Consider the following 20,825-nt stretch of genomic DNA (forward strand, 5'->3'; position numbering starts at 1 on the left):
GTGTATGTACTTGAAAAGCAAGGGGATTGATATATGGTCTGCAAGTCTTCTCATTCTTTATTTGCTAGATAATAAAAGATTTTGAGACCTTCATTTTGACTAATAGTTGGATGCAATTTCATTTTTTTTTTTTTTAAATAGTTGGATGCAAGTGCCTAGTTATCTTTGTAGGAAATATATTACAATTAAAAGTGTTTATCGAAGTACATTTGCATATCACAAGATCACAAAATAAACTGAAAAGTATAAAGTTAAAAAAATCGAAATGATTGATATTCAAAATATGCTGATTAACGCCTTAGTTTGATCTTCTGGTGTTCCTGATAGGCCTTACCCATGTGTCCTCCCTCATCCCGAATCGATCAATGAGCCAATCGCTGTACCTTGCGTATCGAGAGTTCCATAAAACCAGGCCGACCACAAAACCGCTTACAACACCTGATAATATGACCATCCAATCAAGTATAGTATTCGGAAGGAGAGACCGATCGGATGCATACTCAATAGTGTTGCTCGTTGTTGGTGCGTTTGAACTTCCACATTCCTTGGATAATGGTTCTCCACATAATCCGGGATTACTCATGTAAGAACTGTTCTGAAATGTGAAGAATTGTTTACCTTGAGGAATGGGCCCCTCAAGATTGTTAAATGACACATTCAAAAGGGCTAGGAACCCAAGTTGCAACAGTTCTTGAGGAATCTCTCCCGTTAGACCGTTTTGGGAGAGATCTAATGATTCTAGATTCGCTAGATTCCCTAAAGATGGCAAGATAGGACCTGAAAGATGGTTGTTCGAAAGATTAAGAGATTGAAGCCCTTGAAGATCTTGAAGCGCTAATGGAATCGGTCCATCGAAATTGTTACTTGAAAGATCAATGGCTACGAATACACTCAAGATTTTTTGGTACTCTGTCTTGACACCTTTGTTAGTTAATGTCATTGAATATTCGTAAGTGGCCGAAAGACCATCTATCGCCACTCCTAAATTAATAAAACTCGAACTTCCAACATAAACCGATTTCATTGCTTGCCAACTCTCGATGTAGCTCAGGGGCAAATGACCACTGAAACCATTATTTGAGAGGTCAATGATCCGCAACTTTGAGAACAATAAATTATCGGCTGATGAACCTTGAATTGCACCATGTAATTTGTTGGACCCCAAAATTAGAACTTGTAGGTTTGCAAGAGGTCCAAGCCAATAAGGAAAAACGTCATCGAACAAGTTATCTCCAAGAGAAAGAACCTCTAACCTGGTACAATTTGTTAACGATCTTGGTAACGGTCCCGTAAACTGATTTTCGCTCAACTCGATCCTATTCAACAGACAGCCATCTGTGAATTCATTCATCATTGTGCCATTAAAGTTATTTCCTTTGAGGTTCAACGCGAATAACGAATTACTTAAGCTGCCTAAACATGATGGAAGAGTTCCATTCATGTTATTAAATGACAAATCTAGCAATTGAAGAGATCTCGCTTCACATATCGAAGATGGTATTTCTCCTGATAAGTTATTATAGTTTAGATAGTAATAAACTAAGGTTGGTGGTGGAACTGGAAGTTGTCCTTGTAGCTGATTATACATGATACCGAATACACCCAAATTGACCCACGGGAGATATACAGGATGTTGTTCGAAACCAGTGATTAAATTTAACGAAAGGTCGAGAATCTGCAGTGTTTCAAGACTGTTGTTCCAAAACCATACTGGTACTAGGCCTTCAATTTGATTTTGTTTAAAAATTAAGACCTCCATGTTGTTTTGTAAGCCTAAAAAGGTGGGAAATTCATTCAAGTTGCAATATGAAAGTCCTAGATTTTTCAAAGCCGGTAGGACGACACTAGTGTAGTTATTTGCATCAACGAAAGATATATTGTTATAATCAAGATAAAAACTTTCAAGTTTCTTGAGTCCTGCAAATGTATCAAAGTCTACCCTGCCTTCAAACATGTTATAACCTAAGTGGAAATATGTTAGGTTTTCGAAATTGGAAAATGCACGGGAAATTGACCCTTCCAAATGATTATCGTGAAAGCTTATCACACTTAGTTGCGTGAGGTTCATAAACGAATATGGGATGCGGCCGTATATAGAATTAGCTGCCATTTTGATGGCGTTAAGTTTTGTTAGGTTCGCAAAAGAAGGTGGAATTTCAGATGATATGTTAACAGCTTGCAGTGAAAGTGTTCTAAGCGCGGGAAGCTTTACAATCCAATCGGGCATGCTTCCTTGATCGAAAGTGATACTAGTAAAATCTAAAGTAACGAGCTTCGTTAGACTAACTAACGAAGGGATGGCACCTGTGAACGCATTGTTGCGGAGAATCAAATAATTAAGTTGTGTCAAGTTAGAGATTGTAACTGGAACGGGCCCCCAGAAATGGCAACTGCGAAGGTCCAAGTTGACCAGATTGGTTAGCTTGGTCAGAGATTGTTCTTGAATAATCCCAGAGAAACCTGTTGTACCCAAATCCAAAGTTTCGAGTAAGGTGTTGTTATGAAAATCAGGAAAGGTGCCACTAAGGTTTTGATTGTTTCTCAATGCAAGATATTTCAGATTTGGCAAGTGAAATATTGATGATGGGAATTCATCTTGAAGCTGACATTCGGTAAGATTAATTGACGTCAAGGAAGAAAAATTGGCTAAGAAACGGGGTACAAAAGAATTGATTTTAACCCCCGAGAGATGGAGTACTTCAAGCGCAGTCATGTTTCGCAACAAACGGTCAAGGCTTGGACTTTGAAGAGGATTTAAAGAGAGATCTAACCAAGACAGTTGGGTTAAATATGAAATCTCACTTGGGATTTGGCCACTGAAACTTGAATTAGACAGATCAAGGGTCCTTAATTTGTTTAGATGAGCAATTTCAGTTGGAATTCGAGAGTTTGAAAAATCGTTCATGGAGAGGTTAAGCTTTTGAAGATATGCAAGGTTGAAAATGGTACTATTTGAGCTTATAGGTCCTTGGAGAGAGCTTTTGCTTAAGTCAAGCTCGATTACATGACGTGCATTATTTTTGGTACATACGACACCATTCCACAAACAACAATCAGAACCATTATCTGATCTATTGTTTGTGATTAGCCTCCAAGAGTTGAAAAAGTTGGAATCTTGATGAAGAATGCTTTGTTTAAATTGGAATAAAGCGGAGCATTCATCATCATGGCTTAGTAACGATTTAGTGCACGTGAGGATGGCTAATATGTTTGTAAAGCAAAAAAGTATTTGGGTGAAGCCGAATTGATTGAAGTAATTAGGAGCCATATGAAGAGAATATATGGTAAAAGATTTACTTTGGTATTATTTTAGTGCATGTGAAATGTTGTTTATATAGAAGATGATATGTATGATTAAAACTGAAGGATATTGAATTTCAGGTGTTATCTGGTATCTGCAAAATCAAGAAGAATCTAAGGTCTGACCATGGTGATGGACCAATTTACATGATGTATCAAATCTTCATATTTCACATTTGACTAGATATTGATTGCCATTTTAGTTAAACCATAATTAATACTCTCTCCGTTCAAAATTAAAAGTCTTTTTTTTTTTTTTTTACTTTTCAAAGTCTTTATTTTTCAACTTTACTTTGATTGTCATTTTTGTTAAACCATAATTAAACCATGACTATTAATTTAGAACAAGGGATTAATTAATTTTGACAATGTACTCATTACCATTCTGTGTTGGCGTGTTGCCCAAGAAAAGACAAACATTAATAAGAACAAAATTTAAGAGTTAGTTAAACACGTTACATCTTTGTTAATATTATAAATCATGATTTTTTTTTTTTCGAAAGACAAACATTTTATTAGCACGAGAAATATTATAAATCATGATTTGATCCTTAGTTTGGTTGATTAACTTAATAGAAAGGTGTTGTTCAATGACCTAGTTTGGGTTGATTAACTTAATAAAAAGGTGTTGTTCAATGGTTTACTTCTGTATCATAGGTATCTTGTACTATATATTACATTCATACAAATCTTCCTGATTCAATAAAGCATATCTTTTCAATAAATAATAGATATTTAGTCAATGAGGAATAATAATGACATGTTGGTTGACTTGCTTGTGAATGAAACTATGACTAACACCGTTACGAAAGCGATGGTCTGCATAAAAGCCGGCCTGCGAAGAAGAAAGATGAGTTCAAAGTACTGGACAGATAACTGTTGAGTTCAAAGTTTAGTAAAATATTAAGTACTACCAAGCAAATTCTTTTTGCTTGGTTCTTGTTCTAATCTTTTTGTTCTTGTTTCCTAGACTTTTAAATAAAATAATACTTACCTTTGCACAATGATTGCCAAATTGTTTCTGTACTACGAATCTAGAGGAAGCTTCTAATTGCAACAATTTTAAATGAAGTAACACTTGTCTAAAAGAGTGGGTATATATCTACAAAGGTGGTTAATTTGTAGATTAATGATAACCATTCACTCACTCACTGCCCTTAACCAACTCAATATACAAAATGTCCATGCTTGAATTTAGTTCTTAAATCTTAAGCGTACTTGTTTTTTTGTGAAATTTTGTCCAACCAGTTGGATGGATCATATGAATAAATATATAATGCTTTCAAGTTTCAATTAATAAAAGTCGAAAGAGATATTAGAAGGAATATGAAGTCTTAGCTTACTTAATCTTTCTACTAATTCTCGTACAACAATTAATTATTTTTATTTTTATTTTATTTGTCAAAAAAACGAATACTCATATAGAAACGAGGACGTTTTTCAAAAGAAAACGCTTTCAACAGAGAATACAAAAGGACTGCAGGAAAATAGGAAGGCTCGCGCGCCTAAAAAGCAACCAACTAATTTGTTGATCCCAGGCCCACGTACTTGAAATAATATGCAATGGTTCGAATCTTGGGAGGGAGGGTGAATTGATTGAAGAAAGGAGCCATATATGAAGAGAATATATGAAAAAGAAGATTCGCTTGATTTGATCTTAGTGGATGTGAAATGTTGTTAACGAAATTGAGCATCAACGAAGCTTTTCGAGGTAATCTAAACCACACATTATCTACAATTGGTTCGAGTATTTGGCAAACTTTGGAGTGGACTTGTGAGTATTTAATGTGGAAGAACCGAAACAACAAAGTTTTCGAGAATAGATGTTGGACGGAGCGAACGGCTCTAATAGAGATACAATTGAAATCGTTCGAATGGATCTTCACTCGAGTTAAAAATACGAAGATAGAATGGCTTGATTGGATATCCAATCCTCTAATTTATTGTATCTAATTAGTTGTTATATTGTTGCGTTCTTTGCAACTATTTAGTTTCGATGGAGTTCCAGGTTGTTTTGCTGGGACTTTCATGTATTCCTTCATGTACTTCCTGGGCTAGGCGTTGCTTAGTCTTTCGAGTTTAATATTATTGCTTTTCGAAAAAAAATGAAGGATATTTAAGTTCAGGTGTTATTTGGTGCCCGCTAAAAGTGATGGTCCAATTTACATTATCTATCTTAATATATATATATATATATATATATATATATATATATATATATATATATATATATATATATATATATATATATATATATATATATATATATATATATATATACACACACACACACACACACACACGTATATATATAATACATATATATACGTATATACATATACATATATATACACGTATATATACATAGCCAAAAGTTCAATTAAGAACCCCAAAAAGATACAGAACCATGAGAACCTCAATAGATGAGGGTAAATCAGTAATTTACAGGCTAAATTAGGTTTTCCGTTTTTGAATTTCATTTTTTTGCCTGATAAACAGCGACGGTTACTCCACAATCTAGCATAGCAGTTATTTTGGCCATGGTTTACGCTATCTCTTTCCCCCTCACTAGAATGAGTCATTCGATCAAGGGAGAGAACACAAGCCGGTTACTCCACAATTACGTTTTTAATTTGCCTTTCAAAAAAAAAATTACGTTTTTAATTTACGATGTCTGTGCCAATCGATCAAGGGAGAGAACCGAATGAATTCAATTTACCGAACCATCGCAATTCAGACGATGCAGGGTGTTCTAATGTTCATCATTTGGAAGATGTTAATATCAATCAAGAACATTCCACCCCTAATCGAAATCAAGGTATTTAGTATTTTAGAATTCTTAAAATTATCGAGTGAATTTTTCATCAATGTTAATAAATTATCCATTGAATTTGTCGTCAATGCTTCATCTGATATGTTTACTAGTGTTTATATTGATACCATTTTGAAAAAATTGTTACATAATTGATGCATTTGTGGTTTTACATACTTTATGTAAACATTATGTTTCTGTGGTTTTACACAATTCACTATCTGATATGTTTATTAGTGTTGTACATAAATACATAGATTGTGGTTTTACATTATTTATATATACATTTTTACATAATAGTTGCACACTAATTGTTTCGTTAGTTAACATCAGAACATGTATGTTAACAAATACATGTTTGAATAGATGTTAAAATTAACATTTTTTCAATAAATGAATGATTAATAAGTTATCATTGGTACATATTTTGTGATCACAGATACCTTATTGAATTGTTATATTTTTTCTCAATAGGTTCATCCGGTTCAAGTGTTCCATTCTTCACCCCTAATGGAACCAGATACTTCATACCAGAGGTTCCGTCAATACACAAGCCGGTTGTAGGCACCGTGTTTAATTCACTCGAGGAAGCCTTAGTTATGTATGAAAGTTATGCTGAAAAAGCTGGTTTCACCGTAAGAAAATCAACGGCTAAACATAAACTAAATGGAGAATTAACACACAGGCTGTTTGTGTGCAACAGAGAAGGTAAACCGAGGCTTCAAACACAAGCTGATTCATTGAAACGTGGCCCGGTGATGGAGAAATCTCAAGAGCAGCCCGTGTGTAATGAAGAACCAAATAACGAACCTGAGAAAAAGAAGCCTGTACGTCAAAGACGAAACTCAAACTTCAAAGTTACAGACTGTTATGCTAGAATAAAACTGAGGCTGATTCAAGGAACGGAAAAATGTTTTTTATATGGTTTTGTGGAGGAGCACAATCACGTACTTGATCAAGTCGAAGATAGACATCTAGCAAGAGCACGAAGACAGCTAGAGTATGAAGACAGACGTTTTATACAATTGGTCGGTACGAACAATATCGGACCTGTTAGGGCACACCGGTTACGTGCATGTCTTAATGGCGGATATGATCAAGTTAGGGGAACTGTGGTTGATTATAAGAATCATAAGAGAGATGTGAACGTTTGTATTGGTGAGAGAGATGCACAAATGTTGATCAATAAGTTCGCCAACAGGAAGTTAAACAATCCTGAGTTATGTTTTGAATACAAAACTGAACAAAATGAGCTTGTTGCGTTTTTCTGGGCTGATGAGACCTCACGTTGTAATTATCAGTTGTTTGGCGATGTACTTGCATTTGACGCAACCTACCGAACTAACAGGTGAAAACTTCATTTTTATGTGTAGTGTATCATATGTTATGGTTTGATTAGTGCATCTATGTTGAATTGTTTTACTGTGTATTTATTAACTAATTATGTTGAGTTCAAACATTTTAATCTTCAAATCAACATACATTCTATCTACTAGTTAACAATAAAAAAGATACAAGTTAAAAAAACAAAAATTGAATTAAAAAAATAAATAAAAAAATAAAATAAAAACATGCTAGATAACATCAGACTTGGTGTCATACTTGTATCATATTTTATTGTTTATATTTTTGGGCTTTTATACAATACTTTTTAGAACCATACTTGTACATTATATATAACTATTTAACTCTATATTTTCAGGTACAGCATGGTGTTCGTTCCTTTTACTGGTGTGGATCACCACAACAAGTGTGTAACGTTTGGTGGTGGTCTGCTTAAGTACGAAACTATTGAGAGTTATCAGTGGCTTCTTAATGCATTTATGAAAGCGAATCCGAATCAACCCCAACTTGTTCTTACGGACCAGGACGCGGCAATGAAAGAAGCTGTAAAAAAGGTTTTTACTGAGTCTACACATAGACTTTGCATGTGGCATGTAATGAGGAAATTACCTTTTAAGGTAATGTATATAAAACATTTTTTTTTTTTATTAACTAGTTTTTGGTGTTCGTTATTATCTAATCTTGTCTTTTACTTATTACATCTACATATCTAATATCCTCAAGGTATGCGGGGAGCTCTTAAAGAACACAGATCTTAGGAGACGGATACACAAACTAGTTTGGGATGTTCTACTCACAGTCGAAAAATTTGAGGCCAGGTGGCAGTTGTTGATTAGAGATTTTAATCTCGAAGCTAACACATGGCTTTCTGACATGTTTAAGATTCGTGATAGATGGGTTCCTGGGTTTTTTTTCTCACGTGGAAATGTGCTGTTTGATGAAAACAACATCGAGGGCAGAAAGTTCAAACTCATTCTTCCATATATTTACAGATCCAGCGCACACACTCGTTCAGTTTATGGTGTGCTTTGAGTCGGCAATGGAAAAACAGAGACATACTCACCAGGTACTAGTGTTATAAATTTGTACGATTAACTTAGTAGTGATTTTGTCGACACACTATCAAATGTTTACTATATTCAATGGGGTTAATACATTGGTAACGTGAACATTATCAACTTCACTAGTATAACATGTTAACTGTAACAGATGCATGCCATTAGTAACGTGTACCAATGTTAACGGTACACGTTAACTAACATGTTAAGTTAGCACATGTGTTTGTTAACAAACATGTTTTGATGTTAACTTTATCATCAATTAGTGTACAACTGTTATGTATCTACATTAACTTACATTTGTATGTGTTAACACCCATGTACTAATTGTAACCTTTGATATCCTATTCTATTGTTAACACAATTACTATTGTTATAACACCATGTACAAGTACTGATGTAAACACCTTCACTATACAGGAACTTGATTATCAAACGAAGACAACAACCCCACGTATGCTTACTGAATTAAAAATTGAGGAGCACGCTGCTAGTGTCTACACGTTAAACATTTTTAATAAGGTACAGAAAGAAATATACAGAGGTTTATATTTTTGTTTCCACAAGGTTGTTTCGACTGATGATGTTTCGGAAGTATATGCGATTGAAGATGTTAATCAGAGAACAAAAGTCATTTCTCGGCATCAGGTAATATAGAAGTTGGACCATGTTGAATTCAAAATCAAAATACAAATAACAGAATAAACAACTTATATTTCAATAGTATATATGTATGCTTTTTGTCTTTTTTTTTTTTTTGTATTTTATCATTTATTTTCTACTACCTAACAGGTTGTGCATAACAAAGATGGTAGCATTGTCTGTAGCTGCAACCACTTTGGCCGTCATGGATGGTTGTGTCGTCACATTTTTCATGTCCTTAACAACAACAAAATTGAAGAAATCCCAGAACCTTATATCAAGCAGCGATGGAGACGGGACGTACTACCTTCGAATTTGTTGGATAAGATACATAGATATGGGATGGAAACCGATGAAACCTCAAAAATGTGCACACAAGTAATTTCAGACGTCGAAGCCATTGTCAGTCGACTAAAGAGCAATCCGGAAAAGTTAAATGACATTGCTGAATTGGTAAAGAAGATGAAGGAAGATGTCTTACTACAAACTCCTCCGCGATCAGCTGAACAAACAAAAGAAGACATGATATGCGAGATGCTTGGTGTGACCATACCTGACGAGATCCACATTACAAATCCAAAAAACGTAAAAACCAAAGGTTCTGGTTTAAGAAAACGTATGATTGGACAAGAAGAGAGGCATGTCAAGAAACGCAAACGATGTTATAGGTTGTGCAAAAAATGTGGAGAATATCAAGATACACACGATTCACGCAACTGTGAAAAGTTGAAAGAGATAGAAAAGGAAAAGATGTTGAAAAAAAAGAGGTGTAAGTGAAGGACACAATGAAATTTCTGGACATGCACGAGTGATCACGTTCGATGGTTACTATGATCACAAATAAAGTAACTAATTTGAACAGTTTAAGTACGATTTGGTATTTATTTTTTAGAACTATGTTTCGTTGTTTTTATACAGTTTCGGTTTCTTGGAACGATGTGTTGGTGTTTTATTTATAACACGTTTATAATTTCATCTTTCACTTATTACTATATTATAAATGTAAGATACCTGTGTTATGATTTTATTACAATAAATTTGTTACAAAAGCCTTGCTAAACTGTGCAGATTGTCCAAAATGGTTACTCAGATTTATGTACAGGCAAGTATGATTTAATGAAAAATCCAAATTAAACACACTAACGTATCTTATGCATTGTTCACTATGACTCACCTGATTTTTTTCGCCAACACAGTCAACTAATTACATAAAATTCAATTGTCACACGAATATAAATCATAACATGAACTATCCAACAAACAACGGTCCAAATAAAAATAAACCATGAAAACCACATCAATCAAGTACACTGAATAAAGTAACATGAGTTTCACAACCGAACTTAACATAACATTCCTAAGTTCACTACGAATAAGAAACATACCTAAATATACCAATAACAAATACCAAAATGCCTAATATCCAGAAATAAAGTTACCAATAAAACATAAACAAACCATAAGTTGTTGAAAATCTTAAAAAACTAAAAATACCAAAACATGTTATCTTCATTTGCGTCACAAATTCACGTTCATCTCTCTTTAATTTCCCCTTCCACGCGACTTCATCCTCTTGTTATTATTTCTCACGATGGTTGCATAACACCCCGCATTAAACAAAATATTATCCTTTAATAAGTTGTGATTTGATAAGAGTAACTTTATAACATACTTCTTCCTTAACGTTTTCAACACAGTTTTTTGTGAATGCCCCGCTCCTCCAAGTCCACAATTCCATCAACTTACGTCTTCACCTGCATAAGACTCCATGTGTCGCATTAAAAATATTCCACAATCGACAAAGTTATTGTAAGTTCCCCAACTCAGGTCATGGACTTCAATTTCAGCTGTTTCGATTTCTTCTTTCTTTGGATGCTTAATAGACGCAAGATACTCGACAAACAAGGTTTTTTGTTCCAGAAAAAAAAAAAAAAAAATTAACTATAATTCGCACTTTCATACATCATGTACCTAAATAATACTAGTAATAACATTAACTTTACCGGTATACGACATTCAATCGAAATCTTTACTCAAATAAAAAACATACCAACGTGTTAGGAAAAACGTTGTATTTTTCCTCAAACGAGAGCGTTGTTATCATTTTGTCTAGTATTCCAACTCTTTCTTCTTTCAAATCAAAATACACGAGATAAAAATGGTTATCTTGTATAACAGGGAAAAACACCTACATCACAAATAATTAACTGATTATCGAATAAGAAAATAATTAATTTAACACGAGGAAAATACACAATAAGAACACTTAATAAAACATTAATCTTAAAAACAAAATAAAAAGATATCACGTTTAACATACTAAATCGACGTTTGGTAAAGCCAGACGTTCTCTGTCCCCCATCACAACTTCTTCAATATTAGCCACAAAAAGATTAAAACAATCCCTTTGTGACATCGAACCATCAATCATGCCATCTTTCTGCAAAAAAAAAAAGATAAATAAATAAAAAAATAAAAAAAAGAAAGTTAACATTACAGCAAAAAATATCATTAACATGTTCACAAATCTGTTACAGTCATACTCACCAACATTCCACTATGAAAAAACAATCTTTTGCGTGCGCCTTTACCCCTCCTCTCTTCTTCCAGATTCAGTAAAGCAGACCAGCAATCGATAATTGGTGAAGCAACCCAATTATCTGGAAGCAAGCTGTGAAACGTGTCCAATATACTTTCAACACCCTCTCTTGTTTGAAACACAATATCCCTGTTCATTAGATAATAAAGTAAACAACAAACCATTGCATTTTTTCATCAAACACCTTAAATACGGTACTAAAAATAACATCTAACTTACGTTCTCATTCCAGGCCCGGATTGTATATATTTCAACACTTGATTTTCCTCAGTGTTAAATCCTTCGTTAACATCCACAATTCGTACATAAAAAGGTGAACACCCAGATTCTGCTACTCGTTTGGTTCTAACAGGTCTCCCATTATCTGCATTTCCTTTAGTTAGTTTTATAGCACTAACTGGTTCGACATCTAAATACTCGTCTGTTACTTGAGAAGCCACTATCTGCTTGTTATCATTCTCCATAAACTCTTGAGTAAAACCTAAACTAAAACTTGGCGGCTCAAAATCCATCGCCGCATCATTACTTGATCCTTTCTTTTTATTTTCATCTTTCTTGTGGCTGTGCATTATTTCTTCTATTGAATCCAAATTATCATGCCACCATTGGCTACAAGGAGCCAATGATGCATTCAAATTATTGTCCACTTCATCAGTCTCTGTTGAAACAATCACAGGTACATCTACACAGTTGTTGGGCATACTTGTTTGTTCATCTTCGCTATTTGACACATCTGACTTTCCGTTTTCATCAACATATCCAAATAAAGTTTTTACTTTATGCGCAAACGCATCGATAACTAGACTATCAGGGAACTTTATTCGCGATTCCCGTATGGTTTCTTCCAGAAGTAACTTTTCATTGAGAATCCGCTGATACATATTCTCCATCTTGTTTACTAACACCTGCTAATATTAGGAACTAATTGTTAATAATGCAACGAATATGAACCACATACTAGTTTAACAAACCGTGAAATATTTCGGTTCAATACATAACAAATTAACAATATTAACATTTCCTGATATGACATGCGTACTCTACGTCCCCAACTTTTAAACTGCCGTATATACCATAGTATATATTCACAAATATTACAAAGATATACTCCTAACCTGGCCCTCTTTATCTCTGATTCTGGCTGACTTTTCAGGAGTAATACGCTGTTCTTCAATTTTTTTCTTTTTCCAGAGTTCGTCAACGTCAACACCATTTCTCAGTCTCACTACACCTAACTCTCCAATATCTAGCTCTAGTTTTTCTCTCTTCTTCAGTTGTTCATAACTCCAAAAATTGATTGCCGGCCTTTTTTGCTCAACATCCATTCCTTTAACTATTGTTCCATCGACATAAATCAACTGCAATTTTAAACTCTTGTAGGTTACGCATCGCATACACAAGGTACATTATTACTTAAATTGTCATCAGATTATTAACAAATATAAACGAACCAAACATGTTAACCAATGATTTATAGTATTCCAAAGAAAAATACAAGATTAACTTACTGTTAACAACACTAGTGGACCGACAAAGTAACTTGATTCGTCGGTATTTTGCCATCCACCCTTGCACTGTTTAACAGACTCAAACAGAAAACCACACCAATCAACGTTATTGATAGACGTTTCTTCGCGAATATACTTAGAGATCATTAGATTGCATGTTCCCCTTGTAAATGATCCCCCCAACACGCTTGTGAATAACACAAGGAAATTTAACTTGAAGTTCCAATCTGCAACATCAGATTCCTTTATTTTCTTTTGTACTTCGTTCGGGCTTACGCTCCTCTTATCATACTGTTTAAACCATTCTTCCCATATTCCATCATTTACCTTACTGTAACTCAAGGATCTTAAGCTTACACCCCCGATTGGTAACCCAAACATATCGTGGACTGTTTGTTTTATTACAACTAATGATTTTCCGTTCATTTTGAAATCCAAATCATCATCATCGAATTTATCGACAGCAACGTACCCTAACTTACCAGGCAATCTGCTAATATTAAAATTGAGTAGACCCCCAAACCCCATCTCTTTAACACTTTCCTTTTGCGTTTTGTTCAAACGCTTAATTGCGGTGAACAATGGCTTCGGCGAAGATCTAGTTCTAATTAAAGGCAATGTACTTTCTGATGCATGCTTATTGCTCAAATCATCTTTTTTCTTGTTACTATTTGACTTTCCTTCAGAATACTTATTTCTTACCTGATGAACGTCGAAATCATTATCTTCTACTTCAGCCAAGTTTTTTTCCAGTTTTAGGCGACTATTCCCAGATGATCTTAATGCTGCTATTATTAGAACATTACATAAAGTTAGTCATTACCAACTACACACTAACCATATTTTTACAATAACTAAGCAATCGATACGTTCTTTCAACAAATTAACTACCAAATGATAATGTTAAATAAAAGTGAACTAATGAACAGTATATATTAACATCCTAACATATTATCTTATTATTTACGTAACCATTTTTTGCCATTATTAGCCTGTTATCATTAAGATGTTCACCAAATTAACCAACATAAATAACTGTACATCAACTAATGAACATCCTTATCTAGTTAACAACAAAACATGCTAACCTGCACACGTGAACTTTTCTTCGTTAAAATTAACAACTAATGCTACCAATTACTTAATTTTCACATAATGCACAACTTAACCAACTAGAAAGGTTCACTGAAACCACAACTACAAAAATTCTTAAAAAATTGTTATCATAGGCTGTTATTATCATGTTCTGTTAATTAAGAACTTAACAACTATAAATGTTCTCCTATCAATCAATTAAACCAGTGAACAATATGATCATATCTATAACGTTTGCCCAGGTAACCAATAGATCAACACACCAACAAACTAACAAATTAAATAAAAAAATAATTAATGCATTTACAATCTGGAAATAGGGCTTATCAAATACAGGTGAACAAAATAAAATAATATGTTAACAACTAACAGATTCTTCGAAACTTCTCACTTTTTAAATTGTTGGTTTGAATCATACGGGTAAGAATACGGGTAAGAATACGACTAGAATTCTTGATGAAAGAAAAGAATGGGAAAGTAACTGTAACCATTTTCGTTAAGTATGAGTGTTTTGATATATGTCTTGAAGTCTTCCAAAAGTATTTTAATACATCTAATTACACTACATGTATATACATTTTAACTGAGTCGTTAAGTCATTGTTAGTCGTTACATGTAAGTGTTGTTTTGAAACCTTTAAGTTAACGATCTCAATTAATGTTGTTAACCCATTGTTTATTATATCTAATGAGATGTTAAATTATTATATTATCATGATATTATGATATATTAATATATCTTAATATGATATATATACATTTAAATGTCGTTACAACGATAATCGTTACATATATGTCTCGTTTCGAAATCCTTAAGTTAGTAGTCTTGTTTATATGTATATTATAACGACCCTCATTTTTTTCCATTCTATATTTTTCCAATATTAAAAGCCCAAACAATATAATTAAAACTTAATGATTAAACTTTAATCAACAATTGTTAAGTGTTAAGAGTTAGAAAACATATTAATTAACTTTGTACAAAAATTGACAAGTTAATAAAAGATGAAAATAATAAACTGTTAGTCGACACTCACTGCTAATTAAAATTTATGCATTTATGTAATATTATAACTAATAACCTATAAGTAATAAATAAAAAGTGAAATAATAAAACAATTGGGAACTAAATATATACAAGTCATGAATTAGTAAAAAGAAAATAATACTTATCATGTAGTAAATGTAAAAATAATAATAATAATAATAGTAATAATAATGAGACTAAAAAAATCTTACATCCTTATGTTGACTAAAAATAAAGTGTAAACTAGTACATCCTTATGTTGACTAATTATAAATTAGTACCACCTATTGTTGACTAAAAATTATAAAACAAAATAAAATCATTAATTAGAACATCCTTATGTTGACTAACACTCTAATACTTGCACTATATAAACACCTAGTTTCTCATTCACAAATCACACCAAAATCCTCTCTCAAAAACAATCTCTCCCTCTCCCTCTCTTGTGGTATTCGGATCTTCAAGCTTGTTCTTCGTGTTCTTCAAGAATCTTCAAGGAGTTCTTCAAGATTTTCAAGGCTTTGATTGAAATGTCCCGTTCTTATTGATTAAAAACGTTCCATATTAATTGATTTCGTTGCGAGGTTTTGACCTCTATATGAGACGTTTTTCAAAGACTGCATTCATTTTTAAACAAACCATAACCTTTATTTCATCAATAAAGGTTTAAAAAGCTTTACGTAGATTATCAAATAATGATAATCTAATATATCCTGTTTACACACGACCATTACATAATGGTTTACAATACAAATATGTTACAACAAAATAAGTTTCTTGAATGCAGTTTTTACACAATATCATACAAGCATGGACTCCAAATCTTGTCCTTATTTAAGTATGCGACAGCGGAAGCTCTTAATAATCACCTGAGAATAAACATGCTTAAAACGTCAACAAAAATGTTGGTGAGTTATAGGTTTAACCTATATATATCAAATCGTAACAATAGACCACAAGATTTCATATTTCAATACACATCCCATACATAGAGATAAAAATCATTCATATGATGAACACCTGGTAACCGACAATAACAAGATGCATATATAAGAATATCCCCATCATTCCGGGACACCCTTCGGATATGATATAAATTTCGAAGTACTAAAGCATCCGGTACTTTGGATGGGGTTTGTTAGGCCCAATAGATCTATCTTTAGGATTCGCGTCAATTAGGGTGTCTGTTCCCTAATTCTTAGATTACCAGACTTAATAAAAAGGGGCATATTCGATTTCGATAATTCAACCATAGAATGTAGTTTCACGTACTTGTGTCTATTTTGTAAATCATTTATAAAACCTGCATGTATTCTCATCCCAAAAATATTAGATTTTAAAAGTGGGACTATAACTCACTTTCACAGATTTTTACTTCGTCGGGAAGTAAGACTTGGCCACTGGTTGATTCACGAACCTATAACAATATATACATATATATCAAAGTATGTTCAAAATATATTTACAACACTTTTAATATATTTTGATGTTTTAAGTTTATTAAGTCAGCTGTCCTCGTTAGTAACCTACAACTAGTTGTCCACAGTTAGATGTACAGAAATAAATCGATAAATATTATCTTGAATCAATCCACGACCCAGTGTATACGTATCTCAGTATTGATCACAACTCAAACTATATATATTTTGGAATCAACTTCAACCCTGTATAGCTAACTCCAACATTCACATATAGAGTGTCTATGGTTGTTCCGAAATATATATAGATGTGTCGACATGATAGGTCGAAACATTGTATACGTGTCTATGGTATCTCAAGATTACATAATATATAATACAAGTTGATTAAGTTATGGTTGGAATAGATTTGTTACCAATTTTCACGTAGCTAAAATGAGAAAAATTATCCAATCTTGTTTTACCCATAACTTCTTCATTTTAAATCCGTTTTGAGTGAATCAAATTGCTATGGTTTCATATTGAACTCTATTTTATGAATCTAAACAAAAAAAGTATAGGTTTCTAGTCGGAAAAATAAGTTACAAGTCGTTTTTGTAAAGGTAGTCATTTCAGTCGAAAGAACGACGTCTAGATGACCATTTTAGAAAACATACTTCCACTTTGAGTTTAACCATAATTTTTGGATATAGTTTCATGTTCATAATAAAAATCATTTTCTCAGAATAACAACTTTTAAATCAAAGTTTATCATAGTTTTTAATTAACTAACCCAAAACAGCCCGCGGTGTTACTACGACGGCGTAAATCCGGTTTTACGGTGTTTTTCGTGTTTCCAGGTTTTAAATCATTAAGTTAGCATATCATATAGATATAGAACATGTGTTTAGTTGATTTTAAAAGTCAAGTTAGAAGGATTAACTTTTGTTTGCGAACAAGTTTAGAATTAACTAAACTATGTTCTAGTGATTACAAGTTTAAACCTTCGAATAAGATAGCTTTATATGTATGAATCGAATGATGTTATGAACATCATTACTACCTTAAGTTCCTTGGATGAACCTACTGGAAAAGGGAAAAATGGATCTAGCTTCAATGGATCCTTGGATGGCTCAAAGTTCTTGAAGCAAAATCATGACACGAAAACAAGTTCAAGTAAGATCATCACTTGAAATAAGATTGTTATAGTTATAGAAATTGAACCAAAGTTTGAATATGATTATTACCTTGTATTAGAATGATAACCTACTGTAAGAAACAAAGATTTCTTGAGGTTGGATGATCACCTTACAAGATTGGAAGTGAGCTAGCAAACTTGAAAGTATTCTTGATTTTATGAAACTAGAACTTTTGGAATTTATGAAGAACACTTAGAACTTGAAGATAGAACTTGAGAGAGTTCAATTAGATGAAGAAAATTGAAGAATGAAAGTGTTTGTAGGTGTTTTTGGTCGTTGGTGTATGGATTAGATATAAAGGATATGTAATTTTGTTTTCATGTAAATAAGTCATGAATGATTACTCATATTTTTGTAATCTTATGAGATATTTCATGCTAGTTGCCAAATGATGGTTCCCACATGTGTTAGGTGACTCACATGGGCTGCTAAGAGCTGATCATTGGAGTGTATATACCAATAGTACATACATCTAAAAGCTGTGTATTGTACGAGTACGAATACGGGTGCATACGAGTAGAATTGTTGATGAAACTGAACGAGAATGTAATTGTAAGCATTTTTGTTAAGTAGAAGTATTTTGATAAGTGTATTGAAGTCTTTCAAAAGTGTATAAATACATATTAAAACACTACATGTATATACATTTTAACTGAGTCGTTAAGTCATCGTTAGTCGTTACATGTAAGTGTTGTTTTGAAACCTTTAGGTTAACGATCTTGTTAAATGTTGTTAACCCAATGTTTATAATAACAAAAAAGATTTTAAATTATTATATTATCATGATATTATGATGTACGAATATCTCTTAATATGATATATATACATTAAATGTCGTTACAACGATAAACGTTACATATATGTCTCGTTTCAAAATCATTAAGTTAGTAGTCTTGTTTTTACATATGTAGTTCATTGTTAATATAATTAATGATATGTTTACTTATCATAATATCATGTTAACTATATATATAACCATATATATGTCATCATATAGTTTTTTTACAAGTTTTAACGTTCGTGAATCACCGGTCAACTTGGGTGGTCAATTGTCTATATGAAACCTATTTCAATTAATCAAGTCTTAACAAGTTTGATTGCTTAACATGTTGGAAACATTTAATCATGTAAACATCAATCTCAATTAATATATATAAACATGGAAAAGTTCGGGTCACTACAGTACCTACCCGTTAAATAAATTTCGTCCCGAAATTTTAAGCTGTTGAAGGTGTTGACGAATCTTCTGGAAATAGATGCGGGTATTTCTTCTTCATCTGATCTTCACGCTCCCAGGTGAACTCGGGTCCTCTACGAGCATTCCATCGAACCTTAACAATTGGTATCTTGTTTTGCTTAAGTCTTTTAACCTCACGATCCATTATTTCGACGGGTTCTTCGATGAATTGGAGTTTTTCGTTGATTTGGATTTCATCTAACGGAATAGTGAGATCTTCTTTAGCAAAACATTTCTTCAAATTCGAGACGTGGAAAGTGTTATGTACAGCCGCGAGTTGTTGAGGTAACTCAAGTCGGTAAGCTACTGGTCCGACACGATCAATAATCTTGAATGGTCCAATATACCTTGGATTTAATTTCCCTCGTTTACCAAATCGAACAACGCCTTTCCAAGGTGAAACTTTAAGCATGACCATCTCTCCAATTTCAAATTCTATATCTTTTCTTTTAATGTCAGCGTAGCTCTTTTGTCGACTTTGGGCGGTTTTCAACCGTTGTTGAATTTGGATGATCTTCTCGGTAGTTTCTTGTATAATCTCCGGACCCGTAATCTGTCTATCCCCCACCTCACTCCAACAAATCGGAGACCTGCACTTTCTACCATAAAGTGCTTCAAACGGCGCCATCTCAATGCTTGAATGGTAGCTGTTGTTGTAGGAAAATTCTGCTAACGGTAGATGTCGATCCCAACTGTTTCCGAAATCAATAACACATGCTCGTAGCATGTCTTCAAGCGTTTGTATCGTCCTTTCGCTCTGCCCATCAGTTTGTGGATGATAGGCAGTACTCATGTCTAGACGAGTTCCTAATGCTTGCTGTAATGTCTGCCAGAATCTTGAAATAAATCTGCCATCCCTATCAGAGATAATAGAGATTGGTATTCCATGTCTGGAGACGACTTCCTTCAAATACAGTCGTGCTAACTTCTCCATCTTGTCATCTTCTCTTATTGGTAGGAAGTGTGCTGATTTGGTGAGACGATCAACTATTACCCAAATAGTATCAAAACCACTTGCAGTCCTTGGCAATTTAGTGATGAAATCCATGGTAATGTTTTCCCATTTCCATTCCGGGATTTCGGGTTGTTGAAGTAGACCTGATGGTTTCTGATGCTCAGCTTTGACCTTAGAACACGTCAAACATTCTCCTACGTATTTAGCAACATCGGCTTTCATACCCGGCCACCAAAAATGTTTCTTGAGATCCTTGTACATCTTCCCCGTTCCAGGATGTATTGAGTATCTGGTTTTATGAGCTTCTCTAAGTACCATTTCTCTCATATCTCCAAATTTTGGTACCCAAATCCTTTCAGCCCTATACCGGGTTCCGTCTTCCCGAATATTAAGATGTTTCTCCGATCCTTTGGGTATTTCATCCTTTAAATTTCCCTCTTTTAAAACTCCTTGTTGCGCCTCCTTTATTTGAGTAGTAATGTTATTATGAATCATTATATTCATAGATTTTACTCGAATGGGTTCTCTATCCTTCCTGCTCAAGGCATCGGCTACCACATTTGCCTTCCCCGGGTGGTAACGAATCTCAAAATCGTAATCATTCAATAATTCAATCCACCTACGCTGCCTCATATTCAGTTGTTTCTGATTAA

General features: G+C 33.5%; 4 protein-coding genes across 4 annotated transcripts; 2 read left to right on the top strand and 2 right to left on the bottom strand.

Annotated features, from left to right (window-relative positions):
- Nucleotides 1–298: 298 nt before the first annotated feature.
- LOC139853456 (receptor-like protein 6) lies at nt 299–3,268 on the bottom strand. The gene is made up of 2 exons (XM_071842850.1): nt 1,003–3,268; nt 299–816 (listed from the first exon to the last, which is right to left on the bottom strand). Exons 1-2 carry the CDS (start codon nt 3,266–3,268, stop codon nt 299–301), a joined length of 2,784 nt encoding a protein of 927 aa, XP_071698951.1.
- Nucleotides 3,269–5,970: 2,702 nt separating this feature from the next.
- Nucleotides 5,971–8,488, top strand: LOC139853457 (protein FAR1-RELATED SEQUENCE 5-like). Its single transcript, XM_071842851.1, has 4 exons — nt 5,971–6,118; nt 6,587–7,460; nt 7,815–8,073; nt 8,180–8,488. Exons 1-4 carry the CDS (start codon nt 5,971–5,973, stop codon nt 8,486–8,488), a joined length of 1,590 nt encoding a protein of 529 aa, XP_071698952.1.
- A 1,010-nt stretch (nt 8,489–9,498) lies between these two features.
- LOC139853458 (uncharacterized) lies at nt 9,499–9,933 on the top strand. Its single transcript, XM_071842852.1, has one exon. The coding sequence runs from the start codon at nt 9,499–9,501 to the stop codon at nt 9,931–9,933; it is 435 nt and encodes a 144-aa protein (XP_071698953.1).
- A 264-nt stretch (nt 9,934–10,197) lies between these two features.
- LOC139853459 (uncharacterized) lies at nt 10,198–14,248 on the bottom strand. The gene is made up of 11 exons (XM_071842853.1): nt 14,236–14,248; nt 13,264–14,048; nt 12,871–13,113; nt 11,975–12,660; nt 11,704–11,884; nt 11,477–11,596; nt 11,207–11,344; nt 10,903–11,049; nt 10,441–10,572; nt 10,331–10,356; nt 10,198–10,216 (listed from the first exon to the last, which is right to left on the bottom strand). The coding sequence occupies exons 1-11, from the start codon at nt 14,246–14,248 to the stop codon at nt 10,198–10,200; spliced, it is 2,490 nt and encodes an 829-aa protein (XP_071698954.1).
- Between the last annotated feature and the right edge of the window lie 6,577 nt (nt 14,249–20,825).

This window comes from Rutidosis leptorrhynchoides, chromosome 6 (genome assembly GCF_046630445.1).
Source record: "Rutidosis leptorrhynchoides isolate AG116_Rl617_1_P2 chromosome 6, CSIRO_AGI_Rlap_v1, whole genome shotgun sequence".
Classification (NCBI taxonomy): domain Eukaryota; kingdom Viridiplantae; phylum Streptophyta; class Magnoliopsida; order Asterales; family Asteraceae; genus Rutidosis; species Rutidosis leptorrhynchoides.